Raw genomic sequence first — 14,698 nt, forward strand, 5'->3', positions numbered from 1 at the left:
TGGTATAAATATGGGATGTGGGAGCATGTGCTAGGTTACATTACTGGCCATATGAAGAACAAATCATTGACGTACTATAGAAAGAAAGAACAAAAATACTGATTAGACAAGTGGTTCTTAACCTTGCTAAAGGTACTGAAACCCAATGAGGTTCACACGTGCATTAACCGAACCCTTTGGAATTAGACAATCTTTTTTTTTTCTTTCTTTTTTTAATCCAAATTCAAAATGATACATCTAAGCTAACAAGCTAAAACCTGTGATGTTCACATCTTAAATGATATCAAATTTAATGAAACACCCTGCACAAAATGGTTGCCAAATTTGTACACAAAGTCATTATGTTTAAAAAAATAAAAACATGACTCTTCTCACAAATCCAATCAACAGAGTTAATTTACAACAAATAATTTTGCCTTTTGATTTGCTTTTCACATTGGAAAATGAAATTACATTCTAAACATTTCACAGTTTCTATTTTTGTTTTCGTGTCGACATTCTCATTCTATCGCATGCTTGCCTCACATACTATTTTCATAGCGTAAAATGTGACACAAATGTTGTTTTTTGTATGTCAACGCAATGTACATCACCTGTAGGTCTGCTCTATTTCCTCATACCAAGTGAGAGTCAGCCTTCCACTGAGCAAACCAGTTTCTCCTCTCATCACATGGAGGACTAGCAGTTGAAAGAATTGGAATGAAGCCTGTAAATTGGGGACTAACCTGTCCAAAACCTGGTTTAAAACGCCACTTTGCCTAGATTTAGTCAGCTTCCGAAAATAGGGCCCTGCGTGTCTTAATCTTCACCAAACCTCTTGGAACAGGGGTCTGCAAGTCCGGTCCTCAAGAGCCACTATCCAGCTTGTTTTCCATGTCTCCCTCCTTTAACACACCTAAATCAAATAATCAGGATCGTTATCAGGCTCCTGCAGAGCTTGCTGATGAGCTGATCATTTGATTCAGGTGTATTAAAGGAGGGAGACATGGCAAACAAGCTGGATAGCGGCTCTCAACGACCGGACTTGCAGACCACTCCCTTAGACTGACTCACCGAACCCCTGGGGTTCGAACAATCCCATGTTAAGAACCACTGGATTAGACTATACTAAAAGATAAACCGAAACAGCATGAGACTGTGATGCGAAATACTGTATAATACATTAAAATTCTTCTCTCTGTAGCGGCTCAGAAGGTGTGTCACCTGCAGGGCATCAATGTGACAGACTTTACACGTGCCATCCTCACACCTCGAATCAAGGTTGGCAGAGAGGTGGTGCAAAAAGCTCAAACCAAAGAGCAGGTATTAGAAGATTTAGACTGCTACAGTATGAAAGAAGCAATAAAATGAATTACATTTCATGAGTTTGCTGTGTGTGCGCACTTCATAGGCGGATTTTGCCATTGAAGCCCTGGCAAAGGCTGTGTTTGAGCGCCTGTTCCGTTGGATTCTGGGTCGAGTCAACAAAGCCCTGGACAAGACCAAACGCCAAGGAGCCTCTTTCCTTGGTATCCTTGATATCGCTGGCTTTGAGATATTTGAGGTATGGACACGTGACTCTTTAATGTGCAATGTCATGAGTTAAACTCTTATTTGGAGCATGAGCATCCTCAGCTGTGTCTCATGGTTGTTGCAGGACAACTCCTTTGAGCAGCTATGTATCAATTACACAAATGAGAAGCTCCAGCAGCTCTTCAACCACACCATGTTCATCCTGGAGCAGGAAGAGTACCAGAGAGAAGGCATCGAGTGGAACTTTATTGATTTTGGTTTGGACCTGCAACCTTGCATTGAGCTGATTGAAAGGCCGGTGAGTCGCCTTGACACAGTGGATGAGGTGACATCCAGTGTTTCTCATGTATATATCTACATAATCTTTGCAGAACAACCCCCCTGGCATTCTAGCCTTGTTAGACGAAGAGTGCTGGTTCCCAAAAGCCACCGATGTCTCCTTTGTGGAAAAACTCATGAGCACCCAAGGAAACCATGTGAAATTTGCAAAACCAAAACAACTAAAAGACAAGACGGAGTTTTCTATTCTTCACTATGCTGGAAAGGTAGGCTTAAGAGGAAAGGGGGCTGAGATATGATTTTGGTCATTGCTTTTTATTATTATTACAATGTATAATAATTATTATTCTTTGCGTTTAGGTGGACTATAATGCTACAGCCTGGCTGACAAAGAACATGGACCCTCTGAACGATAATGTTACAGCACTGCTTAACAACTCCTCCAGCTCATTTGTACAAGACCTCTGGAAAGATAGTGAGATCACTGACATACCTGCTATAGCTAGATTCTCATCCCAACATTAATTCTTTGGTGTTAGCAATTGCATGTAGTTAATAATTATTATCTACGTAGTTACATAGCGAAGTTCTGTTCTAATTTGTTCATAGACAATCTCAAGTACTATCATTATAATGATGAAATACAGGGTTTTCTGCCTTGTATGATGAAGTGACTGATTGCTGTGTGCTGTAGCTGACAGAGTGGTGGGTCTTGACACCATCGCCAAGATGTCAGACAGCTCGATGGGGGGTGGATCAAAGACCAAGAAGGGAATGTTCCGCACAGTTGGACAACTCTACAAGGAATCCCTCGCCAAACTCATGACCACACTGCACAACACCCAGCCCAACTTTGTCAGATGCATCATTCCAAACCATGAGAAGAGGGTGAGGATGTCTATTGAATAAAGTGCTATTACATGTTATACTCCATAAGCCTAAAATGCGATTATGATTGTCTTTTATTAAGAATTTGTTCCTCAAACCTGTCATAGTGAACAACCATTTGGCATTGACTGACTCATTGACTTATTAGTACAAAGTCTTCACTAAACTATATGTTTACTGAGACACTTTACATCCCATACCAGGGGGTAGACAATAAGGGAAATTAGAATTTAAAATTTGAAATTCACTGGCCTCACTATCAAAACCACTGGTCCTGGTCAGCGTATCAGTTATTGATCCCAACAATCATGAAAAAGAACCATTTGCTCGAATAACATTTTTTTTTAGGTAGATTTAAGAAAAAGTGCAGCAAAACGGTGCATAAACATAATTTTAGTGCAAATAATCGTATTCCAATTCCTTAATCGCATCCATAATCATTTCAGTATGCATGAATAAACCCAAAACGACTCCACTGACCACTTACACATATTTTAATGTTTTCGGGAAACGCACACAAACTTTTTTTCTTGGGAGCTCCAGGCGGAGGTGGGCCCAAGGGAGAGCCCCGTGCCTGGGCGGAGCTTTCCGGTCTTCCCCATACCACCCACTGGAAGTCTCCCCCAGCTCGGTTGTCGTGGCAACAATTTTGAAGTCAAAGAGATGACTAAAGTAATTATGGCTACCGATTTTCAAGCGAGACTGTCGTTATGACGATATTATTTTCTCCGCAGTTACGAGACTTAATTATCACGTTATGTATATACATTGGTTTCATACCTGTTAACTTTTCTCTAAATTAGTGGTCTCGCCACTCGGGATGAAATATTCTCTCCCTCTTCTTTTCATATTGGATTTCACTGTCCCTCAACTGCTCTGGTGACTTTCTCTGTCTGGAGTGGTCTTTTTTCCCCAGGTGCTTGGCCTGGCGCTGGGGGTTTCAGAAATATGTCGTCTTGTAGTATAACGTTAGGTGGGTACTGAGATACTGACAATTAATCAGTAGCAATCAGGTTGCGCGCGTTCACACGGGAGCGAACGAGGTGTGTTTACGCCCCACGGAGAGCAATGGCTGACCATATATAGACTGTAAGGTTGTCTTTGATCAGGATAGCGTAACATCATCAAAACACGGTACCACTGGGAATTAATGTGAAATAAGATTTTTTTTTTACTAGCCCTACCGGGCCACTGGTTGAAGCATTCTAGTTGCACTGACGGTTTTAAAAGTACGTCTGGGCCACAGGGCCATTTATATTGTCGACCCCTGCATACAACTGTTTTTAATTGTCATTGTCACCCGACACAGTGCCAAATGTCTGCCCAAATGAGTGGCAGATGTTACAAATGTGCCAATACTTTTGTCAATATACAGTGGCATTACAAAGTTTGGACACTCTGGGTGCCCAACCTTTTTCATGCCGTAATAGGGTTTGTTTCCTTCTTATCATGGGGTAGCATGGATCCAGTAAGAGAGCGGTCATCTCCCAACCCAAAAGTTGTGGGTTTGATCCCCTGCTGTAGTGACCATGTCGCAGTATCCTTGAACAAGACACTGAACCTCATATTGCTCCTAATATAGCATCTGATGATGAACGTTTGTGAATGAGGAGACAATGTCAAAGCACTTTAGCACATTAAAGGCAGAAAATGCTATACAAGTGAAATCCCCTTTACAAGTCATTGTTTACTTGCCCCTCTCTTGACACTTGAAGCCCCCTTACAAGTAATATTTCCCTCAGGCAGGGAAGTTGGATGCCAATCTGGTTCTGGAGCAGCTCAGGTGTAATGGCGTGTTGGAAGGAATTCGAATCTGCCGACAAGGATTCCCTAATAGAATTGTCTTTCAGGAGTTTCGCCAGCGGTGAGTTAGATCAGACGGGACTGTTACCATCCCCAACTGTTGAAATACATGCATTGCAGGAAGTATTCAAGTTATGTTTCTGTAAACCTTTCTCTTTCAGCTATGAGATTCTGGCAGCAAGTGCCATTCCCAAAGGTTTTATGGATGGAAAACAAGCTTGCTGTCTCATGGTAAACTTGTATTATTCAGTCAAAAATGACGCTTTGGATTTACATCCTTTTCTGCCCAAGGACGCAAAGTTATCAATGTGTTTTCTATGTAGATCAAACATCTGGACTTGGATCCAAATCTGTACAGAATTGGGCAGAGCAAGATCTTTTTCCGCACAGGGGTTTTGGCCCAGCTGGAGGAGGAGAGAGATCTGAAGATAACTGTCATTATCATTGCCTTCCAGTCCCAGGCTAGGGGCTTCCTGGCCAGAAAGTGTGTATATGCAAGCTCTCGCACAATGATTCACAACCATGACTTGTTGCATTACTCTAATATGTAGGCAAGACTGTATACAGTCGAAATGAGTTGAGAACACATTTTATGTGCTTACTTTTGTTAATGGCAGTCAGGTTTACATGTCGGTACATTCACCGTTCTGTCTGATTTGCAACCTTGTTCTGTCTGATAAACAACCTGGATTTTTCAGAGATTGGAATTTATTCTTTCAAGAATAGGCCCCAGTTTAAATTTCAGGGAGAATGCAAACACTTTTCCAGTAAAAACATATCAAAATTTCAAACCAGGTCCTATTAATTACAATAGGCAACATGAAAAAAACAGAAGTATATTTCTATATATATCTTATCTGAGGAAAGGTTTGTTGTCTACAGTGTACAATATGAGTAGTGGCATGCGCTTGTATTTCATATATCAAACATTTTATTATTTGTTTTATTGCTAATTTAAAGGGCATTTGCTAAGAGACAACAACAACTCACAGCCATGAAAGTCATTCAGAGAAATTGTGCCGCCTACCTCAAACTTAGAAACTGGCAGTGGTGGAGACTTTTCACAAAGGTCAGCATGTCCATGCTTGCATGTCTCCTCTTTAATAGTTAACGAGCTTAACATTGTCTTCATATTAATATCACTTTGCTGGACTTCCAAAAAGGTCAAGCCTCTTCTCCAAGTCACACGTCAAGAGGAGGAGATGAGCCTAAAGGAGGAAGAGCTGCAGAAATCCAAAGAAAATGCTGCAAAGTTTGAATCAGAGTTGAACGAAATTACCTTGAAGCACACAACGGTAAATGATGGACGAAACAAATGTGTACGGTTAGCATGCTTCACGTGATCAAGATTCCGACCCTCAATTTGCTCAGATTTTGGAGGAGCGGAATGCACTGCAGGAGCAGCTTCAGGCTGAGACAGAACTGTATGCGGAAGCTGAGGAGATGAGGGTGCGTTTGGCAGCTAAAAAGCAGGAATTGGAAGAAATCCTTCATGAGATGGAGGCAAGACTTGATGAAGAGGAAGAACGTTCTCAGTCTCTTCTGGTTGAAAAGAAGAAGATGCATCAGCAGATGCAGGTAGCCAATTTAGTATCTCTATGATTGTGCGTCTTTTGTATACAGAAAGAATATGCCTAGTATCTCATTATTACCTAATTGCTGTAGGAATTGGAAGAGCATTTAGAAGAGGAGGAGGATGCACGCCAAAAGCTGCAGTTGGAGAAGGTCACTTGCGAAGGAAAGATCAAAAAGCTTGAAGATGACATCCTGGTGATGGAAGACCAGAACAACAAGCTGCTTAAGGTAGAAGCGAACAAATCAAAGGTAAAGTAATATTATTGGCTCATTATACTTTTATTATATAGGAGAGGAAATTGATGGAGGAGAGGGTCGCGGACTATAGTACTAATCTGGCTGAAGAAGAGGAGAAGTCAAAGAACCTTACCAAACTAAAAAATAAACATGAATCCATGATCTCAGAACTTGAGGGTAATCAACATTTAAGAACTTTAAAAGTTGCAACGTCATCACAATTTCAAGACTTCTGTTTTATTTTAGTTTATCAGCTCAATGACCTTCTGCTGTACTTCCAGTCCGCCTGAAAAAGGAGGAAAAGACTCGGCAGGAGCTGGATAAGGTTAAGCGTAAGTTAGAGGCAGAGTCGAACGATCTCCAAGAGCAGTTAGCGGACCTGCAGGCCCAGATCGCTGAGCTCAAAGCCCAGCTGGCAAAGAAAGAGGAGGAGCTACAGACTTCCTTGGCCAGGTACATTATCATGATAAGATTCGTATATCAAGATGGGGTTTTACCCACATGCTGTGTAGCCTTAGTCTTGAATCCAACGGTCCACAAAAAAACTTCGATGGTGTAACAATTTAAGGGAAAAAGAAGAAGCAAGTTCATGAGTATGCCTGAGGCCAATTAACATACCTTTATGTATCATTGAAGATGTTATCTCATGGTAAATACAATTTTGTGATGTTGCTAAATGCTAACTCAGCATGAGCAAAATAGTAGTAGTAATAGTGTATTAATTCATTGGATGCTATTGACGGCAATAGACGTCCAATCCATTTTGACATGAGGTTTGACAATGATTATTCACTGAAACATATTTCATTGTCCGTACTAGTTTAAATCTATTGCTGTCAATGGCATCCAGTGAGTTAAATAAAGTCTTCATTCCTTATATAGATTAGAAGATGAGACCGCACAAAAGAACAACGCTCTGAAGAAAATCCGAGAGCTAGAGGGCCACATCTCGGACCTCCAGGAAGACCTCGACTCTGAAAGAGCAGCTAGGAACAAAGCGGAGAAGATCAAGCGTGACTTGGGAGAGGAGTTGGAGGCTCTAAAGTCAGAGCTGGAGGATACCTTGGACAGCACCGCCACCCAGCAGGAACTCAGGTCACACATACTTTCAGAAAAAAACATTCACACGATAAAGCTAAACAATTTCAGAAATATTTATGTGTTCTGCAGAGCCAAACGTGAGCAGGAGGTGACCTTGCTGAAGAGAGCTATTGAGGACGAGAACCGTACTCACGAAGCCCAGATACATGAAATGAGGCAGAAACACACACAGGCTGTGGAAGAGCTCACAGAGCAACTGGAACAGTCAAAACGCGTAAGAACTCCCAACATTTCACACAATTACTTTATGTATGCAATTTATGAATTGTTTAAAATAAAGCCAAAGCTTCCCTCCGCTGCCAGGTCAAGTCAAACTTGGAGAAGGCCAAACAAGCCCTGGAGAAGGAAACATCTGAATTAACCATGGAGGTGCGTTCCCTTACTCAAGCCAAACAAGACGGCGATCATAAGAGGAAGAAGTTTGAGGGTCAAGTGACAGATTTACAATCCCGCTTCAACGACAGTGAGAAGCAGAAGGCTGAACTGGGAGAACGCTGCTCCAAGATCACTGTAATTGAACATTCTCAAGTATATACTACTCAGCAAGGGGGACAATTAAAAGTCATTAAAAATACCTGTCGATCTTCCCACAGGTTGAGCTGGAGAGTGTTACCAACCTACTAAATGAAGCCGAAGGAAAAAACATTAAACTTAACAAAGATGTTTCCAGTTTTAGCTCCCAACTCCAGGATGCACAGGTTACTGCAATTGAAATCAAATATGCTAATGGGAAGCAGCAATGTTTTGGTTTGACATTTGACTTGCTTGGCACCTCCAGGAGTTGCTGGCTGAGGAGACGCGTCAAAAGCTGCAGTTTTCGACGAAGCTTCGACAAGCAGAGGATGACAAGAACAGTTTACAGGAGCAACTTGAGGAGGAGATGGAGGCTAAGAGGAACATTGAGAGACAAGTGTCCACTCTCAATATCCAGGTCAGGGATTAGTTTACAACTAAACTGATGTCAGCGATGGGACTGAAAAGTAGTAAATAAAAATACTGTATTTTCTGGACACAAAATTAGTCCCTCTCATGAATCAGTGGTGAAGATGGGTTGCTTCTGCGGAAAACAATCCTGGTTCTGAAGAGCAATTCTTCATTCCGTGGCTTGAAAAACATTTTTCCAAAGGAATTTAAAAACTTTTTTTTTTTTTAAAATAAAAAAGCTAACAAAAATGATTAGTTGTAAGGCACATTGATGCAATAATGAGGTAAGAATTCCCTTATGAAATTATTTGCAATACCAAAAAACTGCAAAAAATATAAATTAGCAAACATCAGTATAGTCTTTGTCACTGTTGCGCAGAATGAGCATTACTTAAAGACATTTCATAAAAAAGATCAACAGCATGTATCAGAAAAAAAACAACAACAAAATAAAGTGTAGAACTTTGCATTAAAAAAACAATTACGACATTAAAAATTAAACTCTTCTTGCAAAAATGCCATTTCTGATTCCATAACGGGCAGCGAGTGGCTGGCACAATAAACGGCGACATCTACTGTAGGGCCGGGATGAAAATTTTGCAAACAATAATATTCTGCGCCACGGCCTGTATTCCGCAAACTGTTTTGATTTCCGCATAAGGCATTGAAAAATCTGCGGAAAATTCCGCGATCCTTGAGTCACGGATTCCTGGAGCGAATAATAAGTCACTCCAAGTGTCAGTAGCACTAATAATAAAAAAAAAAAAAAGCATCATGACGAAGAGAAATTTGCCATGTAACTAAACACAGTTATTAGTAATACTTCAATAACAGATAACTTCTGAATAATTTAGAACTGGTCTGTGATCGAACCCCTGGTCAAAACTACCTTGACGACCAGCCGCGTAGCTCACAATCACACATCACGTAGTGCCAGTGCTAAACTAAGCTTTCTTTAGCTTGGCAAGCTACAACGTTACAGCACTGAAGCTCATCAATGGTCTTAATAGTTTAGCCATAGTGGCTATGCCAAGGCCGCATTAGCTCCCAGCTTCTGTTACTCTGTTGCAGTGACATATCTTCCTTATTTTGGCTCCGGAGACAATTTAGGCCTCCAGATTTCTACTACTTAGTCTATCTTAACAAATTCTGTTTGTAAAGTTTTCAAAAAAAACAGTGTGACGGATACAACTCAAGCCTCAATTTCCATTCAAAATAGGGCACCCAAATTATGAATAGAAGTGCGACTTATAGTTCAGAAAATACAGTATTTATTTGACAGTCACTTTACTAATTACCTTGAAACATGTACAGCTCTCAGATACAAAGAAAAAGCTAGAGGAAATGTGTGGGAACACTGAGCTACTGGAAGAAAGCAAAAAACGTCTTCAGAGAGATTTGGAGGCGGCCAACACTCAGTTTGAGGAGAAGGCTGCTGCCTACGACAAGTTGGAGAAGACTAAAAACCGCCTGCAACAAGAGCTGGAGGACACATTGATGGATCTTGACAACCAAAGGCAGAATGTTTCAAACCTTGAGAAGAAACAAAAGAAGTTTGACCAGGTTTGTCCAAGTTCTAATTGTTGCCTTTAGTCTACAACATGACAACATGCTAAAGCTTTGATATCTTGCGTCATTTACCTGTGGTTCTTGTGGCTCCAGATGTTGGCGGAGGAGAAATCTGTCTCTAGTAAATATGCAGATGAACGTGATCGAGCTGAAGCTGAGGCCAGAGAAAAGGAGACAAAGGCTCTGTCTCTGGCGAGGGCTCTGGATGAGGCCCAGGATGCCAGAGAGGAGCTGGAGAGGGCCAACAAGGCCTTGAAGGCAGAGATGGAGGATCTGATCAGTTCCAAGGATGATGTTGGCAAAAATGTAAACGCTACAAACAATAGTTAATCAATCCATCGTCACGTAGTTGTTAATATAATGCTACATTGATATCAGGTACATGAGTTAGAAAAGTCTAAACGAGGCTTGGAGGCCCAAGTGGAGGAGATGAAGACCCAACTGGAGGAGCTGGAGGACGAGCTACAGGCAGCTGAGGATGCCAAACTGCGTCTAGAGGTCAACATGCAGGCTTTGAAGGCCCAATTTGAGAGGGATCTTCAAGGACGCGATGAGATGGGAGAGGAGAAGAAGAGACAGCTTGTCAAACAGGTGAAGAATAAAATGTGTCTACTTCACAGCATCTTACATTGTAAGTTACTCCATCTACATCAGTGATCCGACAACATGCATGCATTCATTGCAGGTGCGTGAGTTGGAGACAGAGCTGGACGATGAGCGCAAACAGAGGGCCTCTGCAGCAGCAGCCAAGAAAAAGTTGGAAACGGATATGAAAGATCTGGAGGGCCAGATCGATACAGCCAATAAGGGAAGAGATGAGGCCATTAAACAGCTCCGAAAGATCCAGGTAAGTTGTAATTATATTTTCCTTCATCCGTACTGAGCTGTTCTATACTGTACATGGACTTGTCTTCTTTTCCCTACAGCCGTAGTTAGTGTTTGTGATATCTCAAATAAAATAAACTATTGCCCAGTCTGAAGAATTAAGGCTGTCTTGCACGATTCTCCAATATCCCTGATGCTTATACGTGATTCTCCTCTTCCACCAGGCCCAAATGAAAGACTTCCAGAGGGAGCTGGAAGATGCCCGTGCAGCTCGTGAGGAAGTGCTGACTACAGCCAAGGAGAGTGAGAAGAAAGCTAAGAGCCTGGAGGCCGAGTTGATGCAGCTGCAAGAGGTAACTGAGATGGTTCACATTGGGAAAAAAAATATTTTCAGTATTTGTCTGCTGAATCATCACTGTCATGATGATTCCTCAACTAATAAGGCAATTCGGCATGCTGTGAGATTCAATGGAAATGTTTTCAAATACAGCATTACCTCTACTTACGAAATTAATTGGTTGTGGAAGTAGTTTTGTAAACTGAAAATTCCCTTAGGAGAGACGCGTTTTCCATATAAAAACCCAAATCAGTTGCACCCACCGCCACCAAAATAATAATTGCCTCCTTTTTTGTAATAGCAAGACGATTGTAGATGTATTACGGCCATATTCTTTGGCGAGCTCAACCAAACACATCCACTTTTCTATTATCTCTTGCTTTGCTTGTACGGACATAAAAAACCTATTATTTTCTTCTTCTTTTATTCTTTTTACAATCACTTTCTTGGGGTCCATAGTGAATAAAAGTTAATACTCACATAAAGCTGTACGAACTCCTCTCGTGTAGTTCTGGGCTGATTCCTCACCTTTCTTAGGATCATTGAGACCTCACGTGGTCATATCTTACATGGGGCTCCACTCCGATTGAGATTGACAGTTATGTTTAGCTTCTTCCATTTTTTAATGATGCCCTTTCCAGCTTTTTGGAGTTGAACAATTTTGTCTCTGGTGTCTTTGGACAGCTCTTTGGTCTTGACCATGTTAAAACTTTGAATCTTACTGATTGTATGGGGTGGACAGGTGTCTTTATGCTGCTGTCAATCTCAAACGAGTGCATCTGATTCAGGATAATACATGGAGTGGAGGTGGACTTTTAAAAGGATGACTAGTGGTTCTTTCAAGCTCAGAATTCTAGTTGATAGACAGGTGTTCAAATACTTAGTTGCAGCTGTATCACCCAAATAAATTAAAAAATCATGCATTGTGTTTTCTGGATTTTTCTTTTTAGATTATATCTCTGACAGTGGACATGCACCTACGATGAAAATTTCAGACTCCTCCATGATTTCTAAAGGGGAGAACTTGCAAAATAGCAGGGTGTTCAAATACTTATTTTCTTCACTGTACAAACAGTGGAAGTCCCTCCTAGCCAAATGGAACCAAGGAAGATGCTAGGGAATAGCCAATGGTAGTATGTTACGTTCAGTAAACTCTGGGAGCTGCGAGTAGCAACCCATAATCTGGTTTTGCGTTTCTTATCCTGAAATTTCTTTCATAACAAGAGGCAATATTTTCCAGTTGAGGCGTGTCGTAACCTGAAAATTACATATGTAGAGACGCTCATAAGTAGAGGTACCACTGTACTCTGCTTAATGTCACTTGCATAGAGGCCAAACAAATAGAATGTTTGTAATCAATAAAATAAAATTCAATCGATATTGTTCACTGCATGATGCTCTTACACGTAACTAATAGTTGTTAAACAAGGGGACTCTAGTAATTCGGTAATGTGCACGAAAATATGGACCAATGTGAGGCAGCAGTAGGAAAAAATGCTAGTACAGTACAAAGAGCATATCTGTACATGGACAATTCAGCACAGTTGCAAAATACTAGATAATTGCTGGTATTAATCTTTGGAAGTTTGAAAGGTGAAAAATTAACTATTGATCTTTTATGTCATGATTGTATAGGAACTGGCTTCTGCTGAGAGGGCACGGAAGCAAGCAGAGGCTGAAAGGGATGAACTGTCAGATGAGCTGGCAAGCAACTCCTCAGGAAAGTCAGTTATGTTTTGTCTTTATTTTAAAAAGTGCTTGATTGTGCATTTGATCAGATATTACCACACTTGTGCTTATCCTGTATAGATCAGCCTTGTCAGACGAGAAGCGTCGTCTGGAAGCAAAGATCTCCCAGCTGGAAGAGGAACTTGAGGAAGAGCAGAGCAATATGGAGATCCTCAACGATAGGCTGAGGAAGAGCACACAGCAGGTTGCCTCGGAAGCACGATCACATCCCAGCCTCACCAAATTGCCTATGTTCCTAGTAGCAGCATGTATTCTCCTCACAGGTGGATCAGCTAAACAATGAGCTGCAAACGGAGCGCTCAACTTCTCAGAAAAATGAGAGCGCCCGGCAGCAGATGGAGCGTCAGAACAAGGAGATGAAGGCCAAGCTCAGCGAGATGGAGAACCAGGTCAAGTCCAAATTCAAAGCCTCCATCACCGCTTTGGAGGCAAAGGTGGCCCAATTGGAGGAGCAACTTGAACAGGAGAACAGGTCGGAAAACAAAAACTTTTACCAGTAGCCATTCTAAATCAGTATGCTCATAAGCAGCAGATCTCAATCCCCAGTGTAATGACACCAAAACTTCCTCAATTTTTAGGGAGAAGCAGGCTAATGCCAAGAGTATGCGCCAGAAGGATAAGAAGCTCAAAGATGTGTTGATGCAGGTTGAGGATGAACGGAAACAGGGTGAACAGTACAAAGACCAGGTTCAATCATGTCTTCCAATCATTTCGGGATTACCTGCATTAGAAGTGGCACATTCTTGACTTAAATATTCCTATGATCAATAACTCACCAGGCGGAGAAGGCAAACACCCGCATGAAGCAGCTAAAGCGGCAGCTGGAAGAGTCTGAGGAGGAATCTCAGCGAGCCACAGCAGCTCGCAGGAAGCTGCAGCGGGAGCTGGATGAAGCCACCGAGGCCAACGATGCCATGAGTCGCGAGGTCAACTCTCTCAAAAGCAAACTCAGGTAGGAATATTTTCATGTCAACTTTCCTCTGGACCTGAACAAAAAATTTCCATTTGCTGTTATTTTCACTTTCAGTGCTGTGGGACACGAACATATGTAATAATATTAATAGGCGCAAGGAGGTCAAAATATCTCCATCTGGAAATGGAATGAAATTTTTCACACTCAGTGATACAGTTAAGCTGCTTCCCAGACATCAGCAACCTTATCTGCTTAATTTGTTTGACAATACCTTCCTAAACAACTTGCACAACACCAGCAAAAATGGAATTTAGTCATCCTACTGTACCTTTACTGATCTTTTCATTATTTACAACTGAACAATCTACAAAACTCTGCACTTACAAAGATACAGTAACATTTCTCACGTTTCAATTCGGTGTCAGACACCAATAAAGTATATTTACATACAGACTGTATTACTATTTCGTCATTGTGGTGTGGTAGTAACCGGCTCATTAGCCAATAGCCATACTGAAGATGTTTTAGAATTGATGCAGTATATTGTTATACAATTTGAAGTGTAAATATTTTTTCATAGATCGCATTTGTTAGATCCAAATGTTTTATTGAAACATATCAAATCATATTTCAGGCAATACAAGTGTGTTTATTTGTGTATTCCAGAGGCAAGCTCTAGTTCAAGAAGTAACAGAGCAGGTACCACTACATCTAAAAGTTACTCTATCCTCATAGCTCTCAAGACATAGACTTCATAATGTATTGACGGGACACGGGGCCGATAAAGCTGTCTGAGTGGAATCGGACAAAGAGCTTTTTTCATTGAAAATTCTTGTGAATAAATGCTTAAATTCCTAAGTTCTTTATAGATATGGACGTAAAACTCTCGATTCTTGGTTAAGAGCAAAAACATGTGCAGTTAGCATTTATTTTACGTAAATATGTCGAAGTACAATGCTAGTCTGTTACTAAAAGTAGCTCGCGCC

The 14,698-nt window shown here is 41.2% G+C and overlaps 1 protein-coding gene across 2 annotated transcripts in view; it reads left to right on the forward strand.

Moving 5' to 3' along the window:
• The window catches only part of LOC130919904 (myosin-11-like), a 40,062-nt gene that overhangs the window by 21,461 nt on the left and 3,903 nt on the right, over positions 1–14,698 (forward strand). For both annotated transcript variants that reach the window (XM_057842533.1, XM_057842534.1), the window contains 30 exons: positions 1,184–1,302; positions 1,391–1,543; positions 1,637–1,810; positions 1,884–2,057; positions 2,152–2,266; positions 2,486–2,679; positions 4,422–4,543; positions 4,644–4,713; positions 4,806–4,966; positions 5,443–5,551; positions 5,646–5,777; positions 5,854–6,060; positions 6,148–6,285; positions 6,348–6,471; positions 6,576–6,747; positions 7,177–7,389; positions 7,465–7,609; positions 7,699–7,905; positions 7,989–8,093; positions 8,174–8,326; positions 9,634–9,882; positions 9,982–10,194; positions 10,267–10,479; positions 10,574–10,735; positions 10,938–11,066; positions 12,686–12,774; positions 12,860–12,983; positions 13,063–13,271; positions 13,378–13,486; positions 13,579–13,751. In XM_057842533.1, coding sequence (XP_057698516.1) covers positions 1,184–1,302; positions 1,391–1,543; positions 1,637–1,810; positions 1,884–2,057; positions 2,152–2,266; positions 2,486–2,679; positions 4,422–4,543; positions 4,644–4,713; positions 4,806–4,966; positions 5,443–5,551; positions 5,646–5,777; positions 5,854–6,060; positions 6,148–6,285; positions 6,348–6,471; positions 6,576–6,747; positions 7,177–7,389; positions 7,465–7,609; positions 7,699–7,905; positions 7,989–8,093; positions 8,174–8,326; positions 9,634–9,882; positions 9,982–10,194; positions 10,267–10,479; positions 10,574–10,735; positions 10,938–11,066; positions 12,686–12,774; positions 12,860–12,983; positions 13,063–13,271; positions 13,378–13,486; positions 13,579–13,751 — 4,657 coding nt within the window. The remainder of the gene's footprint in view (positions 1–1,183; positions 1,303–1,390; positions 1,544–1,636; positions 1,811–1,883; positions 2,058–2,151; positions 2,267–2,485; positions 2,680–4,421; positions 4,544–4,643; positions 4,714–4,805; positions 4,967–5,442; positions 5,552–5,645; positions 5,778–5,853; positions 6,061–6,147; positions 6,286–6,347; positions 6,472–6,575; positions 6,748–7,176; positions 7,390–7,464; positions 7,610–7,698; positions 7,906–7,988; positions 8,094–8,173; positions 8,327–9,633; positions 9,883–9,981; positions 10,195–10,266; positions 10,480–10,573; positions 10,736–10,937; positions 11,067–12,685; positions 12,775–12,859; positions 12,984–13,062; positions 13,272–13,377; positions 13,487–13,578; positions 13,752–14,698) is intronic.

The sequence above is a fragment of the Corythoichthys intestinalis genome, chromosome 8, assembly GCF_030265065.1.
Source record: "Corythoichthys intestinalis isolate RoL2023-P3 chromosome 8, ASM3026506v1, whole genome shotgun sequence".
NCBI classification, from domain to species: Eukaryota; Metazoa; Chordata; class Actinopteri; order Syngnathiformes; family Syngnathidae; genus Corythoichthys; species Corythoichthys intestinalis.